We start from the raw sequence: 23,026 nt of genomic DNA on the forward strand, positions 1-23,026 counted from the left end.
TGTGTCCCATTGATGATGTCACAATGTCTATGACATCATCAGTGATGTTACTGATGATGTCACAATATTTATGACATCATCTGCTATGCCTTGCATCAACAACAAGCAGCACAATGCAGAGAGGACACCATGACTGTGAAGGAGAATTTAAAGTTGAAAAATAAGCTCTTCTATTAACTGCAGAAATGACGAAGATGTATGCTATCTCAAATTACAATCACTAAACTTTTCTATCCAGGTTCAGTCTCTCCAGGCCTATCTGCTACATTTTTACATTAACATTTACTTGAATGTTTGTTATAGATTTATACAAATGCAAATTCTACATTGACATTTGTTTTTTCGATTTTAGAAATGGTCTGGATAGACTGTTGTAGTCGGTGAATTTTTACAGCAAATGTAAATGCTGTGTGGCCTTGCCTGCCTGAGGGTTCACTAGTTTCCTTAGGGGCCAAAATGGCGGAGGCGTAGCTCTGCTGCTGCGCTTATGTTGTCACTTCTTATCAATGTACGGTCTTTGCCCGAACTTCCAGTCACTTCCTGTATCTGTGAAGGACCCATGGGTGTCCTTTTTCATGCCTGAATGTAATAAAGATATCTTAAAACTAAAAACTCCTTTCCTCGTATCCACTTAATGAGACATGTTGGACTCTAATAACACTAGGTCTCCTGCTCTGTGGTTACTTTGTAGTTAATACAATAATGTCGTCGCAGGTCGCATGTGACCCGGAGTGTGGAGAGGGAGCCTGTCGGACCTGTCCTGGACATCACTGAAAGACGTCATCACAACATTATTGTTGGGCCATGGTTGTTATGGTACAGTCATAAGTTTGTTCAGAATTAATGGAGACCCCCCCATGGTACATTTTTTTGTGTTATTTTCATATTTCTTTGGGTATTAAAGCAGTATTGTGTGACTCAACAGAGCGCCTGTGATCTCAGTGCTTTTAGTGGGAATATTACCAGGTTTAACCAGTAGGCGGCAGTAGCTACGCAGGGAAGTATTTCACATGTGCTCGCGCTGTAAGACTTTCATAGAAGAAAGCTGCGTGAGGTGAAAGCACAGTAGCACTGTTCATGAATGTTAAAATAATATTCCATGTCTTTTCAGGTGAGCAATGGTAATTGGCCAGGTTGTCAAATGCTGTTTGTAACTTTATGTGAATTCGTCAATATGTTGAATGTTATACACACAAACAAAAGATCAATAATCTGATGCTCCAAGTACAAGGCCTTGTTTGTGACTTATATCAGCTCAATAACTCAATATATAAATATAGAAGAGATTTGTGTAGAAATTATTAGTTTACCCCAAATTGTTCCTCCAATTATAGTTTGTAGCTATGCGGTGCTCAAAATATTCCATCAATATCAAATGCGACACCATGTGAGATTTGAAAAAAAAAGAAAAAGGTGGATTTATTTAATTTTTTGTTAGAGATAAATGGTGCTACTACATTTTTCTTGCAACCATCAGATGTCGGGATGTTGTTCATACAAATGCCTGCTGTTGCTCATGTACAGTATATCGGAGCATCGTCAATTCAACCAGAACATGTGACTCTCTTAATCTGGTTTACTGCAGTTTCTCACCAACATTTAATTGGATATCCGCAAACATAAATACATTATTTTTTGCTTGGTCTTCTTCATCAGTAAAAGTAGAGATAAACCGATAAAGGGAGGGATTCCTTCCAAGTCACTAACACCCTCTTAAGCAAAGTCACAATAATTTTCTGTACACATGAAGACAAAATGTCCATTAAATAACAGATCCATGTAGTTAAGTATAAAAGAAATAAACTAGACTTACATTCACAGGAAGCTACCATTGCACCTCAAAGCCTGTTCTGGGTTCAGCTAACTGACCATAGTCTTGAAAAACGAAGGCAACTACTGTAAGTACATGTTATTGTAGGTGTCAATCAAGATGAGTGCAATTTCCAGACATGCTCAAACTTTCTTGAGCTAGCGACGCATCTCGATCCTAAAGTCAATGCAGAAATTGTATGCATAGGGCTGTACAGCTGCTTAGCAAGTGTGGACACTCAGACAAGAGCGAGAGAGGCCTCCTGTGTGCATGGCGCCTCTGATTTGTTGTCTGCTGGCTTCATCCCGTCCTGTGCGGCGGAGTTGGACTGGTCTGTTTTGTTGGGAGAGAGAGGTGAGGAAGGCTGAGGTGTTTCTGTTCTGTCACTGGCCATTCCCTCCTCAGCCTCCTCCTCCATCTGCTGCACGGAGGAGAGGTACTGCTCTAGCAGACTGCAGTCTGGACTGTCTGCACCGACGCCGGCACTATGAACCGGGGTCGTCAGGGTCAATGCCCGCACCGTCTCCAGAGAGTCCGCCGTCCCGCTGCTCAGGAAGCTGTCCTCCTGCGCCCCCTGCTGCTCGCTCGTGGACTGGAAGCCCGAGTCTGGGAAGGAGACGTCTGTGCAGGCCGGGTCTGCGGTGCTGCAGGCAACAGGTGAGGCGGGCACACACAGTCCAGGAGCGGAGGTTTGAGCTGGGGTCACAGCCTGAGCAACGCTGGCCAGCTGCTGCTCAACAGACTGCTGCCACTGCTGCATGGACTGGAGCTGCATGGAGAGGACAGAACAAGTGTCAAACCAAATAGAAGTTTTGCACGCTCATGTTATAAGGTGGAGACTCTGGAGATGATGCGCCATGGGCTTTTTGAGGTGTGTTCAAACTCATGCGCTTTTGTGCGCTCATTTCTAGGGTGGAGACTGGAGACGATGCACCATGGGTGCACCTTTGTGTGTGTGTGGGGGGGGGGGGGGGGGGGGGGGGGGGGCAAACTCATTCTCTGGCTCAAGCCAAGAGTACTGCAGGGATGACATATTATTGTAAACTTAACCAGAAATCGCTGCCATTTTAGTTCGTCAGGAGAAAAGTCTATGGTTTTAGAATGGGGATTTCACTTAAAATGCATCAAATAAGGTATGTGGCTAACAAAAGTTTAAGGGGGCGCAAATTTGGGTTCAGCAGGATAATCTTCACAAACGTTAATCACTTTTATGCCTTTTGAAGCATTTTCTAAAAATCGTGTTTAAAAAAAATGCATTTATGTTCCGAAAGTCATAAAAGTTATTCACGTTTGTGAAGATTATCCTGCTGAACCCAAATCCACGCTCCCATAAACTTTTGTTAACCACAGACCTTATTTTATGCATTTAAGTGAAATCCCCATTCTAATATCCCATTCACTTTTCCCTTGACGAACATCATCAACAGAAAGGAGGCAATTATCTTTTTAGCTGTGTCATGGTCCCAGCTCTATAAGTCACTCTCTTGGTTTGTCCACCACAAAATGTTGGTCCACAAAATCAATGTCAATGTAGTGGTTGACATCACAATGGAGTGTATGATGTCACACAAATGTGCATATCTGGTTGCAGCTATTGCAAATTTGCGATGGTTAGGAAATTAAACTGAAAACCCAAAAGATCACCAACTGTGACTGAGCTGTGATGAATGTGTGCATGAACCTGTATGGGTTTGATTTCACTAACCTGTTTCCACAGAAACTTCACAGCCTCCTCCTGAACCAGCCTTTGTAGCCTCTCTTCCTCATACTGCTTCTGCACCCTACACACAATACACATTTTTATCTTTTTGTATTTTTTGTCTTAATCAATCATCATCATCAAATCTAACTATGTGCACATCAGTTATGAAATAGTCTCGCTGGCCAGCCTCCTCCTCTCCCTTCCATCCGAGGAGTCTGGCGCCGCAGGTCTCCATAGTGGGATTGCGATGGGCGGCGCTTAGTGGCAGTGCCCTTGGAAAATAGTTTCCAACAATCCAATTTGCCATTTTCAGCGTGTAGCAACGAGCTAGCGTGTAGGTTTCTGCCGTTAGCTTGTTAGCGTTGTTGTTTTCACTGCTCCCTCCAGGGCACTATTTACAGCGACACGAAGGGAGGAGGGAGCGGAAACCGCTCTGATTGACATGGTCAATGACAGAGTTTGTAATAAGCCGGGAGCGGACATCCGGCTGCCACCGAAACAGTCGCTCCAATGGGAGAGCAGCTGTAGAGCAGGGGAGGGTTTATCCCAGTTGCCTGTTTCCGCGGCACCAGACTCCTCGGACGGAAGGGAAAGGAGGCTGGCCAGCGAGACTAGTTATGAAATTACTACAATTAATGTACGGCCAGTCTCATTCCATAAATGAAATCAGCAACAATACAAATAAATATTCACTGTTTGACCAAAATATGAGGAGAAAATGCTGATGGTCTGTCGGTTACCTCTCCAACTGTCCTGACAGGAAGACGATGTGCTCTTGCATCCTGCGCAGGCGGATTTCACGCCGCACCTCTCTAGCTACAGTGTGGCAATGGCGAGTATACTGCCCCCTCCACCACGACTGGATTTTGACTGCTGCACTGTCCGCTTCCAACAAACTTGATTTAGTAGCACACATCACCGCTTCCTCCTGCTTGGGGCCCTCTTTCACCTCCACTTTCCCACAGTCAGAAGATGTTTCTAGGTCACTTTGTGATGGGCGACCTCTGGCCCCCGGCAGGCCAGCTGATGTGGCTGAAGCACTGCTGCGGTGACCTGAAGCTGAAATGGCTTTTTCTTCCACAATCACCCTCTCTCGTTCTGTCGCTGGAGGTGAACGATGCATCTTGTCGGCATTGAGCTTTCCCGGGCACTCTGGGGCCAGGGAGTCAGGCTCAAACGTCTCCGTCTCATCCTCGCTGTCGGAGCGGGTCGGCTGCGGCTCCAGGTCAGAAGTGAAGGGGAGAAAGGTGGACTCTGAGGAGAGCAGGCTGCTGGTGAGTTTGTCTTCATCTGTCTGCACATCTTCCAGATACATGCGCTCCTCTGGAGCCCTAGGGCTGCGAATCACAGGCACTGTGGGGTGGGATGAGTCAGCATTCATCCAGGTGTTGAACTGCAGGGCCGGCTCTACAGCAAGATAAGGGGATTTACCAGCAGACAGACCATAGACTGTATAATAATAATCAGACACAATTATGAGAAACGTCTATATCACAAGAATGAAGAGAACTACAGTAATGAATAAATTAAATAATATCATAGGAAAAGCATCCCTATCGATATCTCTTACCGGTCTCCCTGATCGATGATGGAGCAGTGGCTGGTGCAGGTGCAGTGGCTTCTTTCATCTCTCTGGCGCCCCCTGGTGGGACTGTATGTTGAGGCCTGTGTGTCTCCACATCTAGTTGAGTTGGACGAGGAGGGCTGTGACAGCCTCCCTGGGTCTGCTGGAGCAGTTGCCTTTGGTGAAACCTGAGAGACAAAGAGGGCAAGGCAACCAGGAAATCATTCACCTAAATGTTTACATGTATGGGAATATATGGCAGGGTGACCAGACTGACCACATCTGATCTGAGGAGCATCGTTGATGGTCTTGTGTTTTGAGCTTCATGTTGCATAGTAGCACTACATTGTACTTTAATCGCGCATTCCATTTAAACTGGGAGTGAAGTATTTATTTCATGGTTGAGTGACGTCACAGTCACACCCGAGTTGTCGTTCCATTTAAACAGTCAGAAAACCAGCCAGGGTTAGCTCTAGCCAGGCTAGCCATTGGTAGCAATAACAATTGATAACAAATTTCACAGTATTTTGCACATACAAACACTGCAGCAATATGTCCACATAGATAGAAGTTAGTGCTGTGTGTACAAATGATTTAATGAGACACAAAAAAGACAGAAGTGCGAATAAACAGTATTTACTACGATTTTAACTACTGTTGATGCGCAGAGCAGCCATGTTGGATTTTTTAGGTCGGGGCTGCTGAGGCTCCTCTGAGTTCGGCAGAGAAAATCGGAGCACAGGTGACGTCACCGTCGGAGCTCATGACCTTTGAACCATCACAGTCCCACTTCCCAGTTTAAATGGAACAGCCCATTAGTCTCTCTTCAAGTCCGCCCTGTAAAGATCATGAGAATACAAGTGTGTCTGTATCACTGTCGAGGTTCAAGCTCATACCTCTGCTTACTCAGGATCTTCTCAAGCTTGGCATCCTCTGCCGTTTCCAAAGCCGGGGACGAGGTCAGAGGGCAAACAGTAGCCAGGTACTGAACCAGCTGCACATGCTGACCTGGTCGATATGAACGACCCTTTCCCTGACTGTACAGCCACTCTGCTTTGAGCCTGAAATCATAATGATGTTACACAAGAATTAAGATTCAAACATTTCAATATATTCCTGCATTTCTGAGTTAGCAACAGGGTAGAAGTGTACAAACCGTTCTTTTTGTGAAACTACATAGCCATCCAGGACCTTTAGGCTCAGGCACCAACTCATGATATACGGTCGATAGTCAAATCCAGGCAATGAGGGGGTCGCCATAACGCAAGGGTTGCTCATAATGGAAAGCTGCTCCAGTTCATGGAGAGTTGCCATGTACGACACCTATGGAACAATCAGAAATAAAAGAGGAGGATGCAGAGAGAAAACAAACACTTCCAGAAATCATCCAACTGTAATAAGCCTCCGTTTAAATCAATTAGATATATCAGTGCTAGCCTTTTAATTAAGGGGAAGAGATCATTACTTCATTGAGATCCCTTATCTCATTTTCTGCCAGGGAGAGAATGGATAGGTGGGTTGGTACGTGGGCAGGAACAGTACGAAGTGTTGTAACGCTGTTTCCATGGAGCAAAAGTGTCTGTCAAAAAAGTGACAGCAAATCAACCCAAGACAAATAAAAGCAACTGACATATGAGTGCATTTATTTATTTTGACACACTTTTAGACCTCAGAGCCTTCAATACTCACCTTCAACGCTACCAACTTAGTCAGATCACCAATGCTAGATATGTTATTGTCAGACAGGTCCAGGTGTTGAAGGGAAACACAGTTGTTAAGTTGTTCAATTACCTGAATGAAAGAGTACACAATAAGTGAAACCTGTATTGTATTTAAGCAATATATCACGTGAGAGGGAGTGCTGTTGTTGGCTAATATCGTCACGGCTGTGATTCGGTCATAGGCACGAGGCCGCAGGCTGAGTGCCGAAGATAATGCAGTTTGCCGACTGCAAGCTAACGTTAGCTACTTTGAGGTTAGCACAGACGATTTCAGCTTACCGTTCCTAATTAAGCTTAAATCCATATCGTTGTCCCTGGGTGTGAGCGCTGTTTGAACGCAGCCTAATCAAGGAAATGTTTACAACAGCTGTGAAGCGGAGTGATATACACACAGTGAAGCACCCGTGATGTTATCGTGACATATCAGCGCGGCTAGGATCCCTCTTGTCCAATCAAATTTCTCGGCCGGAACGAATTGTTGTATAACGGGGTTACATAGGCTGAAACCAATGACTTCATACATGCTATGACATTCCCTATGTATTTTTTTTGTCATAATCATACACAAAAGATAATACCTACCTAGTACGTATATGAGAAGAAGAATAGTGCCCTCATTGATGCCCCCTCCCCTCACCTTGACATTGTTACCAGACAGATTAAGCCATTCAAGGTGTGGCAGGTCCCTCAGCCCCTCAATGTAGCCAATACTGTTGTTAGGGAGATTCAAGACTCTCAACTCTGTTAGCCGAGACACACCCATCATTCGCACCAGACGGTTACTGGCTACAGATAGCTAAAGACAAAGACATAACATTACAGATAATAAGACATTTGAATCCGGAAACTGTATTTACTAGTAGGCTACAACATATTTTAGCACCTAGTGAAGAAGCTTAACTCACCTGCTGAAGGCCTGGACTCCTTTCCAGATGGTCCAGTTTCATGATGTGGTTGCGATCCAGGATGAGAGTGTGTGTGTCCTCAGAGCAGATGAAAGTGGGATCCAACTTCTGCATGCTTTGGGCTGAAAGGTCCACTATGGGTCCTTGAAGGTTAAAGAAGGAGAATGAAGAGATTGGAAATCCATAATCATGTTGCTCAACACTATGACTATAAGTGTGCATAGCCGAGCACACAGACACTAGTAGGAGAAAAGTAACGTTAGGCTAGTCACCGTGTAGCTAAGTATGTAAAGTCTATCTGCCAACAATTACACACGTTTGGGGATAAAGGAAAGGACAATTAGATAGCGGTTTTGCAGATTTGATTATCTCTTATTTTAACGTTAATACACGGGCACATGGAATCAAAACTATCGGATGCGATATGATATTGTAACGTATCGGTGATACGCCAAAGAACGGAGAGTTGTAGTTGGTACAGGGTCTTTATTCACAGGCTCCTTTAGCTCCTAGCAGCTAGCTTCACAACGCTAGCTCTAGACACAACACCCGGTCTCGCTCACTCCATAGCTTGACTGACCCGGCACAGCGGCCGCTGGTCCTATATACTCCGTTTCCCCTAGGAACACACCCACACACATTAGTTCCTAGCTACAATCCAGACACTTAGGTTGCACATCACATTACAGGTAATACCTGGATTACCCAAACACGTTACATACTCCTCACCCAACATTAGCTCGACGCCCACGTCGACACCCACAACCCACACATATCCCCCTGTACCAAAACACACCACCCCACAACATTTTGTATTCTTTTCATTTCTTCCCTCTTTTCCCATTCCTTAAATTCAACCCACATTTCAATTCACATTCCCATTCCAATCATTTAGTTACTTCCCATTAGCACCCTTTTCCCCAACATTTTCACTTAACACAAGCCCCAACATTTACATCATTCTTTTTCATTACCTTCATTTAAACCTTTTTCTTATTCACATTATCCCACTTCACTTCAACCACTATTTCCATCCCCCCTTTTAAAGCTTCTGTCCCATCTGAAGCACATTACAGTCGACACAGCTAAGGCAGTAGTCCTCTACGTCTCCCTTCATCTGTACCCAGTAGAAAACTCGACAAAGGCGGCTGAGTGTTTCTTCAGCCCCTCGATGCCCCTGCCCCCTGCGGCCCCTGTGCGCCCCCCGTAGCGCCAGTCCCCGCAGGCAGCTGGGCACCACCACGACGCTGCCACTCTTCCCGCGCCCATCTAACCCCAGAATCCCCGACTCTCTCACCCTCAAGTCCGGAAACAACTCCCACAGTTCCTTCGTGGTACTTGAATACATGCATATCTCCTCCAGGCGAGGCCGGTATCCGGCCGCCACCCACCTGCGCACCGGTCCAACGCTAGCGTCCTCCGCCTGTCTGCGTATCCACTCCTCCAGATCGACATCCTCCATCGTCACATTCTCATCCTCCCGGTCTTGCACTCGCTCGTCCTCCCGTCCCGCTCCCCCAGGGGGCGGCGTGTTGAGGACAGCAGGGCGGACACCATCGGCGTCGATCTCCACCTCGACTTTCTGCAGTGCAGCCGTGGGGGTTGTGTAGCGGCATGGTTGGGCCGGCTCCTCCAGCGTTGACCCCTCTCGCTCCCCCGGGGACACGAGCGCCGCTCCCCCGACTGTAACAGCATTGCAGGTGATGTCGCTCACTTCCCTCTGGCTGTTCAAAACGATCCCCGCTCCAGAGCAGCTAGCCTGGGCCGGCTCAACAGTCACTCTCCTGCCCAGAACAATCGGCTCTGTACTGCCCCGTTGCTCCGCTGCTTGTTGCTCAGGCCGCTCCACTGCTTGTTGCTCGGGCTGCTCCCCCGGCTGTGTGTCTCTTCCAGCGTTCACACTCTTAGTGCAGTCTCTAGCTAAATGTTCAGGCGACTGGCAAGCCCAACAAAGCCTCACCTGTCTCTCCTCTCTCGCTGTCCTCCAATCCCCGACAGCTTCTTGACATTCTCTGGCTAAATGTCCCATCGCGCCGCATGCCCAGCAGGCTCCCTGCTGTCCATGTCGTTGTCCCGCATACCCGGTCCGTCTCCCGGGCTCGCCTCGGCACCACCTCGCCACGTGGCCCGGTTCTCCACAGCTCCAACACAGTCTATTTTGTGGCTCCTCCGTTCGCTTCTCTCCGTGCTGCGCGACCTCTCGTAGCAGCTCCATAAGCCCCTCTGCCCAGGCTGGTATCGTCTCCAACAACCCTCTGATTTCCTGCATCAAGCGGGCTTCCATGCCCGCCAGCACCGAGCTGATCTCTGTCGTCAGCCCCTCTTTTCTCCCGTTCGCCGACAGGCTTTCTTCTAGGCGCACCATCACACGTGGCGCTCGTAGCAGCTAGCTCACCCAGCTAGCTCGCTACAGCTAGGTCGCTCGAGCCTTTGATCTCCAACTTTTCTTCCGCCGTTCCTCCTCACTCTCTCCCCTCTCGACCGAAATCAGGCGTTACCGCTTCACTTCTGACACCAATGTAACGTATCGGTGATACGCCAAAGAACGGAGAGTTGTAGTTGGTACAGGGTCTTTATTCACAGGCTCCTTTAGCTCCTAGCAGCTAGCTTCACAACGCTAGCTCTAGACACAACACCCGGTCTCGCTCACTCCATAGCTTGACTGACCCGGCACAGCGGCCGCTGGTCCTATATACTCCGTTTCCCCTAGGAACACACCCACACACATTAGTTCCTAGCTACAATCCAGACACTTAGGTTGCACATCACATTACAGGTAATACCTGGATTACCCAAACACGTTACAATATATTTGCAATAGACAGCGGGTGCAATTTATATTTCTCACAGCTAACGTTAACGCTAGTCAGCAATATAACGTTGATGTAGCTAGAGGACTGACAGCATGTTTTTATGCTGGCCGTTGTGAAACCCTTGGTTGTGAATGCATTAACGTTAGCTAACGACAACACTCACTGCGGGTTTTTACAATAAATCGGAATAGCTAACGTAAACAAACAAGCATACTTTTGGCTGATGAAAACGTCCAACTGAAAACTCACCTGCGTCTGTATCAAATTTCAAATCTGATACACCCATCTTTACGCCTCAGACACCTCGCGTTAGCTATCAACTGTAAACTCCGCTAAACTCCGCAGTGGAAGCTTCTGTCGCTTGACAAGGACCGAGAGGTTCAAACAGCACCACTGCTGTGCCGGGAAATGTAGTTCAAGCTGGGTATACTGATCATTGATGTGTTCGGGCATGTGTTCGGGTGGTTCGGGTCCTGAAAAGACTACACATTTTGGATAATCACGACGAATGTTTGCTTTCAGCGCGCTATTACTTGATAGCGTCAGGTTGTAGTAGTCAAAGATTTTTTTTATGGTGAAGTTAGCTAACATGTTATCGACGCAAGAGGAGCATGCTGCATTCAGGTGCTCCTCGGATATATCGGATTTACCGTATTTACGACTTGTGAGCACATTATGTAGTATTTACCAGTGGGAATTTCGGAGTTTCCGACGTTGTATGAGGATTCGAGACTACAACAATGGCGGGAAGTATGGAGTCCATGGCATCAATTGACTGTAAAAAGTTATATATTTTGTTATTCTGTCATAGTAGCTATTTATTTTAGTAGTTGCACATTATGGCCTATGTAGCTACCATAATTACCCACTACTTGCTTTTAGTAAGACAACACCAGCCACGAGAAGAAACAAGTGTTGTTATGTTTGTTGCTCTTTCCGACCAAGAGCACTTGAACGGGGTCCTGTCGTAATTACCACGTCACCCATGGTAAATACGATATATCCGAGGAGCACATGAATGCGGCATATTCGCGTTAGCGTTGCTAGGCAACCGTAGTCAGCCAGATGATTCATGATATTTCGAATAAAATAATAAAAAGGCGAATATTCATTATATATGTATTTAAACTATTAACAATAATTTGACGGACTAAAAACAACCGCTGCCGTTAATTTATAAATCATACGCCGTACGGGTCATGGGTCATACAATTCCGCTTCCGTATCTGTCATCTTTCTTTCCGGTTTTGTGCCCTCTCGTCGCCATCATGAAGTAAGCTTATGGAGTCAAATCTATTGCCATCACAACGTTTAAACAAACACTATCTCTATGTTATCGTCCTTATGTGAAGAGTGGTGTCCTCTTCTTTCAGTGATGCTCAACATTTGTCATTTTCAGGGTCGAGTTGTGCAGTTTCAGCGGGTATAAAATATACCCCGGCCATGGCCGCCGATACGCCAGGATAGACGGAAAGGTAACGTTTCGTGTCGGACACCAGTTTGTCGCCGCGTTGTGAGCTTCCAAGTTCCTAGATGTAACAACAATTATAATTGTGTGTGTGAAGTTACGCCTTTACACCCTGTTTACGGTCACGTTTTTTGGCCTAGCCGGCTCCCATGAAACTCCATCTAACAGCTAACGTTACACAGTTGCTAATGCTAGCTTCCTCTCCCTGTTGCTCCTCAGTGACAGGATGAGGGTTACTTCCAATTACTTTACTAATTATTGTGCTTGCAGATAGGCAAGCACAATCTTAGAATCTCTCATACTTATTATTATTCTTTTTATTATTTTTCTTCTATCCAAAAGTTTGCTTCACCATTTCTCCTACAGTTTTCACACTACACAGACATGGGAGACATCAAAACGTGCGGCTCATTGAGGAATCGTGTGCATTTGGATTGCTAAGGGTTTCGTTCGCCGGTTTTCGCGATATTGGCGTTAACGTACGATTTTTTTCCCCATTCACTTGAATGGGGTTTCGAAATCGTTGGCATTAAATTAGCTCTAGCTCAGACACCGTATGACCTGCTATTACCAAACTTTGTAGGTAGGTTTACAGAGTCACCTTTTACTCTGTGCGGGAAAATTCCACTATTTGACCAGATGGTGGCGCTATAACAGCCGTCCTTACGTTTTGGTCCATAACTTTTGAACCGTAAGGGCTACATTCAAAATTATTTTTTCCCTGGATTCCTTGGGTCATTCCGCATCTGCTGATATAGGCCCCGCCCATTTCCGTCTAACTAGATTTTCCGCCATTTTGAATTTTGTCGAAAAGCGTTTTTTCGCTATTTCTCCTTCAAATTTTGCCCGATCTTCACCAAACCACATCACAGAGCGTGTGTGGACTGTCCCGCACAAAACTTATTTTGCGTTTTTTTTTTAATTCCGCACCGTTGCGATATAATCGACCTCCAAAGTTCTGTGGGTGGGGCCTATTTCACAAAGATCGTCCGATGCTAACCAAACTTGGTACAGGTGTGGACGGATGTACTCTGAGCCTATAGGACAAATATTTTGTCATTTCGCCTCTAGGGGGCGCTATAGCAGCATTCAGTACCTGTACCTTCTAAATTGGTTTATTTTGAAGGGCGGCAGGAAGTGCTGATTCATTGGAATTATGGCCAGCCTTCTTTCTTGTATGACACTTGACACTTCTGAGCTGATTTCAGAAAAGAAAGTGTCATTTGGCCTGTAGGGGGCGGGGGTGGGTGGGGCCTACTTCACAAAAACCACCATAACTCCGGACCACATTGTCCGATCCGAACCAAACTTGGTCCAGGTATGCACATATGTACTCTGAGCTGATAAAAATAAAATTGTGTCATTTCGCCTATAGGGGGCGCTATAGCAGCATTCAGTAGCTGTATCTCACAAACTGTAAGAGCGACTGTTCCCAAATTGGGTACATAGGTTCATAGAGTACTCTTCTAATCTGGCCTAAAAAATTATACCAATTGACCTCACGGTGGCGCTATAGCTGCCCTCTTTACGTTTTGGTTTGTAAGTTTGGAACCATAGCTTCTACGATCAAAATTCTTTCTGCCCTGGTTTCCTTGGCTCCTCCCGCTTGTACTCACAAAGGCCCGCCCATTTCCCGCCCACAACTACTTAGTACACCCTAGCACCGATCTACGAATGCCCTATACCGATGAGCCGAACACACCATACCATCCAGTTAATACACCCTTGCAACGGCCTAAACACGTCCTAGCTACACATTGCCGATTGGGGCTGTATTGATAGTGGATGGGAGGGCGGGGTCTAAGGCAGGGGCGGTGCAAGGGGGGCGGAGCATCACGGGGGAGCAAGCACAATCAAATTTGCTTCAGCAAATTTAGCCCGTTCTAGTTCTATGATGCATTCCTATCGGATACCTTTTATATTGCAACTTTTTTTCGTGCATGTCTCCATAAGGTGTTCCAGTTCTTGAATGCCAAGTGTGAGTCTGCCTTCCTGGCCAAGAGGAACCCTAGACAGATCAACTGGACTGTCCTGTACAGGCGCAAGCATAAGAAGGGCCAGTCTGTAAGTAACAAGTTGTGTGTTTGCAATAGCAAGAGGTCTTGAAATTCATAGTGACACTAGCTGGATGTTTCAAAAATGAGCATGCCACATGTCATCTGTGACCTACAACCACTGAAAATGTATGTTTGGCTGCAGATGGATGGTGTGCACAGTGTTGGTCTGTGTTATGTATTGTTGCAGGACTGTGTTTTACAGTCTGTGCAGCAGTGCTCACTCCACACCTGCAGCCATAGAGCCAATGGAGATCATAGTACTGGTCCATGACGTCTATTTGACATTTCACCATTGGCCAGCCTCCATACTCTCCTACATGCTTCAGCATTGAACTGTATTGTATGTCCTGATGTTAATTTCCACAACTAGTAGTCACAGAACACTGGCACATAATTATTGTGCTTGCAGATAGGCAAGCACAATCTTAGAATCTCTCATACTTAATTTTATTCTGTTTTCTTCTGGTCAAAAGTTTGCTGCGCCATTTCTCCTACAGTTTTCACACTACACAGACATGAGAGACATCAAAACGTGCGGCTCATTGAGGAATCGTGTGCATTTGGATTGCTAAGGGTTTCGTTCGCCGGTTTTCGCGATATTCGCGCTAACGTACGATTTTTTTTTCCATTCACTTGAATGGGGTTTCGAAATCTTTGGCATTAAATTAGCTCTAGCTCAGACACCGTATGACCTGCTATTACCAAACTTTGTAGGTAGGTTTACAGAGTCACCTTTTACTCTGTGCGGGAAAATTCCACTATTTGACCAGATGGTGGCGCTATAACAGCCGTCCTTACGTTTTGGTCCATAACTTTTGAACCGTAAGGGCTACATTCAAAATTATTTTTTCCCTGGATTCCTTGGGTCATTCCGCATCTGCTGATATAGGCCCCGCCCATTTCCGTCTAACTAGATTTTCCGCCATTTTGAATTTTGTCGAAAAGCGTTTTTTCGCTATTTCTCCTTCAAATTTCGCCCGATCTTCACCAAACCACATCACAGAGCGTGTGTGGACTGTCCCGCACAAAACTTATTTTGCGTTTTTTTGAAATTCCGTACCGTTGCGATATAATCGACCTCCAAAGTTCTGTGGGTGGGGCCTATTTCACAAAGATCGTCCGATGCTAACCAAACTTGGTACAGGTGTGGACGGATGTACTCTGAGCCTATAGGAGAAATATTTTGTCATTTCGCCTCTAGGGGGCGCTATAGCAGCATTCAGAACCTGTCCCTTCTAAATTGTTTTATTTTGAAGGCCGGCAGGAAGTGCTGATTCATTGGAATTATGGCCAGCCTTCCTTCTTGTATGACACTTGACACTTCTGAGCTGATTTCACAAAAGAAAGTGTCATTTGGCCTGTAGGGGGCGGGGGTGGGTGGGGCCTACTTCACAAAAACCGCCATAACTCTGGACCACATTGTCCGATCCGAACCAAACTTGGTCCAGGTATGCACATATGTACTCTGAGCTGATAAAAATAAAATGGTGTCATTTCGCCTATAGGGGGCGCTATAGCAGCATTCAGTAGCTGTATCTCACAAACTGTAAGAGCGACTGTTCCCAAATTGGGTACATAGGTTCATAGAGTACTCTTCTAATCTGGCCTAAAAAATTATACCAATTGACCTCAAGGTGGCGCTATAGCTGCCCTCTTTACGTTTTGGTTTGTAAGTTTGGAACCATAGCTTCTACGATCAAAATTCTTTCTGCCCTGGTTTCCTTGGCTCCTCCCGCTTGTACTCACAAAGGCCCGCCCATTTCCCGCCCACAACTACTTAGTACACCCTAGCAACGATCTACGAATGCCCTATACCGATGAGCCGAAAACACCATAGCATCCAGTTAATACACCCTTGCAACGGCCTAAACACGTCCTAGCTACACATTGCCGATTGGGGCTGTATTGATACTGGATGGGAGGCCGGGGTCTAAGGCAGGGGCGGTGCAAGGGGGGCGGAGCGTCACGGGGGAGCAAGCACAATCAAATTTGCTTCAGCAAATTTAGCCCGTTCTAGTTAAAACATGTTACTTTTAAAATGTTCACTGTAGCTGAAAGTGATCAAGGTGTTGGTGAAAGATCCACATGTGCAGTAAAATGTGTCCTATTGTGGTAATGAGAGCAGTTCCCACCACTTATATGTAGGACAGAAAAATAACTAAAATAATTTACCTTCTTATAATTTGTGTCACATAATAATTTGGGCCTCTTCATAACTTGTCATGACAGGAAGAGGTGACAAAGAAGCGTACCCGCCGTGCAGTGAAGTTCCAGAGGGCCATTACTGGGGCCTCCTTGGCTGAGATCATGGCCAAGAGGAACCAGAAGCCTGAGGTCCGCAAGGCCCAGCGGGAGCAGGCTATCAGGTAAAGGCAGAATCTGACCACCTGGTTTTTACTTAAAGGGCCCATATTTTGCTAATATAATGTATTATTATTTTATTGTTGGCCTCCACTAGAGTAACTTATTGCATCAGTCATAGTTTAAAAAACTCAGTTTATCTTGTACTGGCTCTCACTGCCCCCTTCAGTTCAGCCTCTGTCTGAAACGCTCTGTTTTTAGGTCCTGTCCCTGAACCCCCACCCTCCGGAAAATACTCCAGGTGGGCAGCGCGAGGAGTTTTTGCGTTTGCAAACTTCTGCCCAGAGAGCTATCGCTGTAGAAGCGAGACTGTCTGTCTGTCTGACTATCTATCTATCTATCTATCTATCTAGATAGATAGATAGATAGATAGATAGATAGATAGATAGATAGATAGTCATGCATAACAGAAACAGACAGGCGATCTCTGCTATGGCTACTAAATTGGGTAGTTGTAAAACAATTACGGTATATCAACGAGCAACGGATTGTCAAAACGAATTTGACCATCGATGAAAAACGTGACTTGGACATAAAGCAAGCTATCAATTGATTTATCAACATCCCCCTAGCTATCTACAGCTCCGCTAGGCCGGGCTGCACCCGGACATTTCCTTCGGTGGCTGGCCAAGCAGAGATTCTATTACCACGGCCTGCATAACGTTACACCCTGCCCCGGGAGCTTCACACTAGCTAATGTAGCTAGTTAGCTAACTTCCCAAATGCTTGTGACTATAGTGTGCCTCTCCTAGCAAAGGCTACACGGACCAAACCAAAATGAGGACTTGGAGAAGTCAGCAAGTTGGACTAACGTTACAAGGTCGGAAAATATGTGCCTTTCGTCATTCATCGGTTGTTCATATGTCTATAAGGCAGCTGTGCTGCTAGGCTAACATAATAGCAAGTGCTAACGTTACCCAGCCGGTAAGTAACGTTAGCGCTTCCTAGCAGCACATTGGACCGATGCTGGAATGAGACACATATTTTCAGAACTTACCACTTCAGTCCTACATCCTGGCTCACTTCCATGTCGTCTCCTTGTTTTTGCGGTCTGGAATCCGTTATTCCATGAGACTACTGTTGTGTTAGTCCCAGACAGCCAGGCTAGAGAGAGCCTGGTGAGTGGTGACGCGGGTTACTGAAACACAGAACAGGGAAGAGAGGGGAAGGGTGGGAGCTAGCGTGCGCGCGCTGCGCGCCGGCCGGCGGCAACGCTTTGTTGCCAGGGTAACAAGTCCTTACTGACGTCACAAAAATTATGGTTCTCGCACAAAATCGCCATAAATCCATGTCATCTCGTCTACGAGAGTTCATAGGCGCGAGGGGTGGTTCATGGGGGTAACATTAAAACACTTTCACATATTTATTTGAAGCTTAGCCCATGTTTAATATGACCATCCAAGATTGTAACAACATATGATACAAAATTAAGAAATGCATAATATGGCCCCTTTAATTCTTTTTCCAGAATAGATTCAACATTTTGCCCATGACGCAAACTACCGGCTTTTTCTTTGGTCTAAAAGTTACCAAGCCGTTTAGTTTAGCCGATAGAACGATCCTCCAAGCTACCTGTCTGTTGATCGGATCACCTGTGAACGGTGTAAATCGCAGTATTTCCATTGCTAGTCTGATAACTGTCGCTGTTTTGACACAGCCCAAATTTTTACGGTTGTGTTTTTCAGAAAGGTAACATTACTTTCAATTTCTATACAGTGATTATGTTGATTAAGTGTTTATCCAGCCATGACCATATCGTGGTGATGCCACAGTTTATCTATTGGAGACAATTAGGGTTGGCACTATGGATGCTGGCATCGACCATCGTGATTGGCCGACCCCCCATCGACCTCTGAGCCGTCTACATCGGATCATCGTGATTAATTATCTGTTCGAAATAAATTTGTGACGTTTTAATAATAAAAAATACCAAGTCCACTCACCGTGACGCGTGGGGGACGCGCCGGCGGCATTAAACGAGCGCGCCCAGTTCAGACTCAGAGAAGCCCCCCCCCTCCGCTCTAGTGCTTCTCTGCACTGGGAGCGCTTGTTTAAACTCGCCTGGGCGTCCCCCGCGCATGAGAAGTCAGTTCTTTTGTTGCGAACACTTTGACAAAGAAGAAACTTCACGTTCTTTCCTGTTTTCAACCCAAAGTGAGTACAAGTCTTCAACTGAATTTAACTCGCCTGTTTCCAAAGTGAAAGTTGAAGTCGCTCACAGCAGCAGCCTCAACGCTAGACGCATCAGTCTGAATGACTGATCAGTCTCGCGTTGAGGCTACAGCAGCAGCAGCAGCTGTGTTTCTCTCTCAACTCTCCTCTCGTCAAATCGCTCATTAGGTTCAAAAGCCCACGCGAATCTAACGTTATATCAGCCAGTAATTGAGTCAGTTTACTGCCAGCTAGTTAAATTCAACACACACACACACGTTGTTGGTGAGGACCTGTAACGTTAATGTTTTGTTATTTGCGCCGTTCAAATTGTTGGTAGTGAGAGCCACTGCTTCATTCAGTCACCTGGCTCTGTGCTGTTAGCACAGAGGCTAATAGTAGCCTATCGAAGCCCGCTGGTCTCCGTGAAGAGCTCAGCTGTCCAGTTGTAATGAACGCATTGCAATGAATGGCATTACCGCACCGCAGCGACTTAATAAATTATTAATTATTCCCCCCACCCCCCGCCAATGACGATGCCATCGTGGATCACGATGGATCACTGTGGAATAATCACGATGGATCATTTCCTGACATTGCACAACCCTAGAGACAATGTCAGGTCAATCTACTGGTTTAAGTGTCCAGTGTGCCTGGCCGGCAGCCTGTGACAGTGAGTTTATCCACTGAAACGCCCGCTCTCGGGGGAGCAGCTGAATGGGTTGAGAGGCGATGTTAAAGTGTCAATGGAGTTTACCACATGCTGTTTAAAAAGTGTACAAGTGGTACAACCTTGACATTCAAAGTTGAGCTCCTCGTTAAGCAAAAGGATTGCTGACGCTGTTCTTGTTTATTTCATTGTTTATTTCACCCTTTGTTTTTTTATTTCCCAGGGCTGCCAAGGAGGCCAAGAAGGCAAAGCAGGCAACCAAGAAGCCCTCTGCCCCCAGTACAAAGGTAAGCTCTCCCTTTGTATATATGTGTATATAGATGCCGTTTGTTTGGTTCATTTTTTATGGTTCATAGTGACACTAGCTGGATGTTTCAAAAATGAGCATGACACATGTCATCTGTGACCTACAACCACTGAAAATGTACTATGTTTGGCTGCAGATGGATGGTGTGCACAGTGTTGGTCTGTGTTATGTATTGTTGCAGGACTGTGTTTTACAGTCTGTGCAGCAGTGCTCACTCCACACCTGCAGCCATAGAGCCAATGGAGATCATAGTACTGGTCCATGACGTCTATTTGACATTTCACCATTGGCCAGCCTCCATACTCTCCTACATGCTTCAGCATTGAACTGCAATTGTATGTCCTGATGTTAATTTCCACCACAACTAGTAGTCACAGAACACTGGCACATAATTAAAACGTGTTACTTTTAAAATGTTCACTGTCATCCCCCATGGAGGCTTTTGAATACCGTAAATACAGTCCCACTAGGCTTTTGTTATGAATATGTACAATCCCACAAGACAAAGACCCAAGCATGTGCCTGAAAAGTCAACAGTTTGAATCCTCAGGCTGCTTTGGCAAATCTGGATAGGGCAAGTCAGAGCCGTGTCGCGACATCTCCATTAGGCATGGGTCGTGTGAAAGTTTTAAAACTGGTTCGGTATTGCTCTCCAAACCGAATCTAACCGGTATACCGAATTTTGCCACTTTTTTTAATGCGCTTCACGGAGGCAACCACCCGACGTCGCCTCCACGTCCTGCATTAAAATAGTTTAATCCACACCTGGTCGTTGATTATCCCTTACATAACTAACATTAGATTAATAATCAGTTGTCATGTTGCTTAACTAATGCAATACAAGTTGGATTTAGCCCTATCGATGCGTTACACGTAGGTTGCTGAGGCTGCCTTGTAATTTATTGCCATTTCCTGGCATAATGAAACATGTCGGTTCAGACGGTTTGCATGAAATCAAACCGGTTTAAGCTCGTGACCGGACCGGTAAAACCAGAAATAGACCCATGCCTAATCTCCATTCACTCCAATGGACCATTTTTTTTACTCAAGAGTTCCAGGAAGTAAGGGCCTCGATTAAGCAGCACGAGTTGCAGCAAAATGGACAGTTTGTGTTGTACTTTATTTTTTATTTATATCAAATTGTACGTTAGTATCAGCTTTATTTTAGCATTCAAAAGTAGCGCGAGACCCCTTCCTGGCTGTTCATTGGCTAATGAGTCACGTATTTTGGTCCTCCGCTGACGACACTCTCTCTAGAGGAGACTAGGGCAAGTGAAAGAGAAACGCAATCCCGTCATCCACTGCTGTCGTTCCTTTAAGCAAGGCACAGGTAGATGATGTTGGTGAGACAAGATTTGTCCTGGTCAGGCTGAATGTTTAATTTGCTGAGGACTGATGAAGAACAGTGTCCAAATCTGCATAGTCTTTGATGTATTTTCTTGTGTTCTAGCCTAGTGCATATTCTGTTATCTGCTGAAGGGCAAGTGACGTAAACATCTGTGTTTTTATGAAGAGGATAACAGCCTTTTTATGTACTTTCATATTCATCAAGACAATATTCATAAGTAAAAGATCCTGGTGATTCTGATATTGTCTAATTAATAATAAAAAGCAGACTTGAGTGCACAGCCTGCAGGTACTACAGTTTGTCAAATTTTGAAGGTTGATGGAAGGATGAAATTCAACCATGGTGAAGCAAGACTAAGAGTAACTGCCTCACATGACCCATAAAGTGGTGAACACTTCAAGTGACCGACAATGTCACCATAGAGCAGCGTTTCTCAACTGGTGGGTCGCGTCGCGGGGCCGTTTTGATTGGGTCGCGGACATTGGCCCCAATTTTTTTTTTTTTTTCATATTTCATTTGAGTTAAATTCAGATTATTGAAACTGGATTAGCCTGACCAGTTTTACTTGTTTAACAAGCTGACGCATATGCTCTGCCTGTAATTCAAGAGAAGTCTGCCTTTTCATTTCATATTTAATTTTAGTTAAATTCAGATGATTGAAACTGGATTAGCATGGCCCCAGTTTAATTAAAAGTTATGACCAGTTTAACTAAAAAGCATATAGCCTGCCTGTGATTCAAGAAAAGTCTGCCTTTTTGGTAGTTAAATTCAGACTATTGAAACTGGATTAGCATGACCAGGTTAACTTGTTTTATTATTATTATTATTATTAACTTGTTTAAAAACATATAGGCATGTCATTCAAGATAAGTCTGCCTTTTATTTCATATTTCATACTGTCTTATTCATTCAATAAGACTTTCTGAGCATGACCAGTTTGACTTGTTTAAATTTAAAAACATATAGGCCTGCCCTGTAATTCAAGTCTGCCTTATTTCAATTGGTTTTTAGCCCTAGTTGCACTTCTGTTGCACTTTTTTGTTCATTTGAGGTTTATAACAGTGCATGAAGGCATTGTGTATTAAATTAATGCGCTATTTTTTGTGCAATAAATTTGAGTGGTTTAAAAAAAAATCTGAAATTTGGGTCGCGACTTTATGACAAGGAAAATAGTGGGTCCTGAGGCTACACCAGTTGAGAACCACTGCCATAGAGCCCCTCCTGTCGTGGGGCAAAAAACCCCATCTCAGAATAATATGCACCATCAAGAATTTGTGGACACTAGAAAGAAATGGGTTACTTAATGTTAGTGTAAACTTTTTGTTGTACAGTGGGGCCATGTCCAGATTTGACCATAGCGATGTCAGATGTTTTGTCTCCTGCATGAATCCTAATGTTGAATCTGGGCTGCTTACTGTACGGTTATGAGTAGTACGCTGTCTGGAAAATTGTCAGCTCCACTATAGATCAGGAAAAACTTGGGGAAGTAGGAAGTCGTTCTTGCTGCCAGCTGCAAATTGGCTTCTAGAACTTACTTAACTTAGTTCCTTATTACTGCCAAAAGCAGACTAAATTGTTTAATGGCAGAGCCTGTATTAATAGCAGGCGGTGACTCCTTTTGGATCTGGTGCTACTGCAGGCATGAAGGGTCTTGACTCTTAAACCTGTACACATACTGTTAAGTTACTTCTCTGCCTGCTCCGTTTCCCCAGTCTTCATTGGATTATCAAGCAAATTAATATTAGTTTCTATTTTATGAAATGCTGGCAATATTGGTAATGGGTTTTTGTACTTTCTCCTTCCGCAGGCCCCTACCAAGGCTGCACCAAAACCCAAGATCGCAAAGCCCATGAAGGTGAACGCACCCCGTGTTGGCGGAAAACGCTAAAGCTGTGTACTTCCTTGTGAATAAATTTTCTTGGTTAAACCATAGTTTGTGTGGTGATTTAAAACAAGATCAAGTGAAGTATTCTGTTGAGGTTTGTATTGGAGTCATGCCGAACCAGTATTTCTCATCTTGTGTAAAACAAGATTTCCTTTGCTTCTTTGATTAGAAAGGACTTTGGTGTGCTATATAGCCAGGTTGGTCTCAAAACACATGGTCCCCCCTCCAAACGAGCCATTTTGACTTCCATGATTTTGTGACATC

The 23,026-nt window shown here is 45.1% G+C and overlaps 2 protein-coding genes across 2 annotated transcripts; one reads left to right on the forward strand and one right to left on the reverse strand.

The window, feature by feature from the left end:
* Window positions 1–1,478: 1,478 nt before the first annotated feature.
* On the reverse strand, window positions 1,479–10,868 carry cep97 (centrosomal protein 97). The gene is made up of 11 exons (XM_083639381.1): window positions 10,765–10,868; window positions 7,703–7,845; window positions 7,435–7,593; window positions 6,766–6,867; window positions 6,542–6,655; window positions 6,233–6,399; window positions 5,973–6,137; window positions 5,083–5,264; window positions 4,253–4,919; window positions 3,516–3,591; window positions 1,479–2,579 (listed from the first exon to the last, which is right to left on the reverse strand). The coding sequence occupies exons 1-11, from the start codon at window positions 10,799–10,801 to the stop codon at window positions 2,049–2,051; spliced, it is 2,343 nt and encodes a 780-aa protein (XP_083495507.1). The 5' UTR covers window positions 10,802–10,868; the 3' UTR covers window positions 1,479–2,048.
* Window positions 10,869–11,747: 879 nt separating this feature from the next.
* rpl24 (ribosomal protein L24) lies at window positions 11,748–22,809 on the forward strand. Its single transcript, XM_083638383.1, has 6 exons — window positions 11,748–11,788; window positions 11,915–11,990; window positions 13,937–14,047; window positions 16,270–16,406; window positions 19,446–19,509; window positions 22,685–22,809. The coding sequence occupies exons 1-6, from the start codon at window positions 11,784–11,786 to the stop codon at window positions 22,763–22,765; spliced, it is 474 nt and encodes a 157-aa protein (XP_083494509.1). The 5' UTR covers window positions 11,748–11,783; the 3' UTR covers window positions 22,766–22,809.
* Window positions 22,810–23,026: the final 217 nt, after the last annotated feature.

The sequence above is a fragment of the Poromitra crassiceps genome (assembly GCF_964638095.1).
Source record: "Poromitra crassiceps genome assembly, chromosome: 6".
NCBI classification, from domain to species: domain Eukaryota; kingdom Metazoa; phylum Chordata; class Actinopteri; order Beryciformes; family Melamphaidae; genus Poromitra; species Poromitra crassiceps.

Bases quoted from the DNA above. Each gene is read 5' to 3' on its own strand.
- cep97 (XM_083639381.1), bottom strand. From the start codon at position 10,801: ATGGGTGTATCAGATTTGAAATTTGATACAGACGCAG. The intron at 4,920-5,082 runs GTAAGAGATATC...ATCTTGCTGTAG, and splicing joins ATCATCGATCAGGGAGACCG to AGCCGGCCCTGCAGTTCAAC. The intron at 2,580-3,515 runs GTTAGTGAAATC...CTCTCCATGCAG, and splicing joins TGAAGTTTCTGTGGAAACAG to CTCCAGTCCATGCAGCAGTG.
- rpl24 (XM_083638383.1), top strand. The intron at 11,991-13,936 runs GTAACGTTTCGT...TGTCTCCATAAG, and splicing joins ACGCCAGGATAGACGGAAAG to GTGTTCCAGTTCTTGAATGC. The intron at 16,407-19,445 runs GTAAAGGCAGAA...TTTATTTCCCAG, and splicing joins CAGCGGGAGCAGGCTATCAG to GGCTGCCAAGGAGGCCAAGA.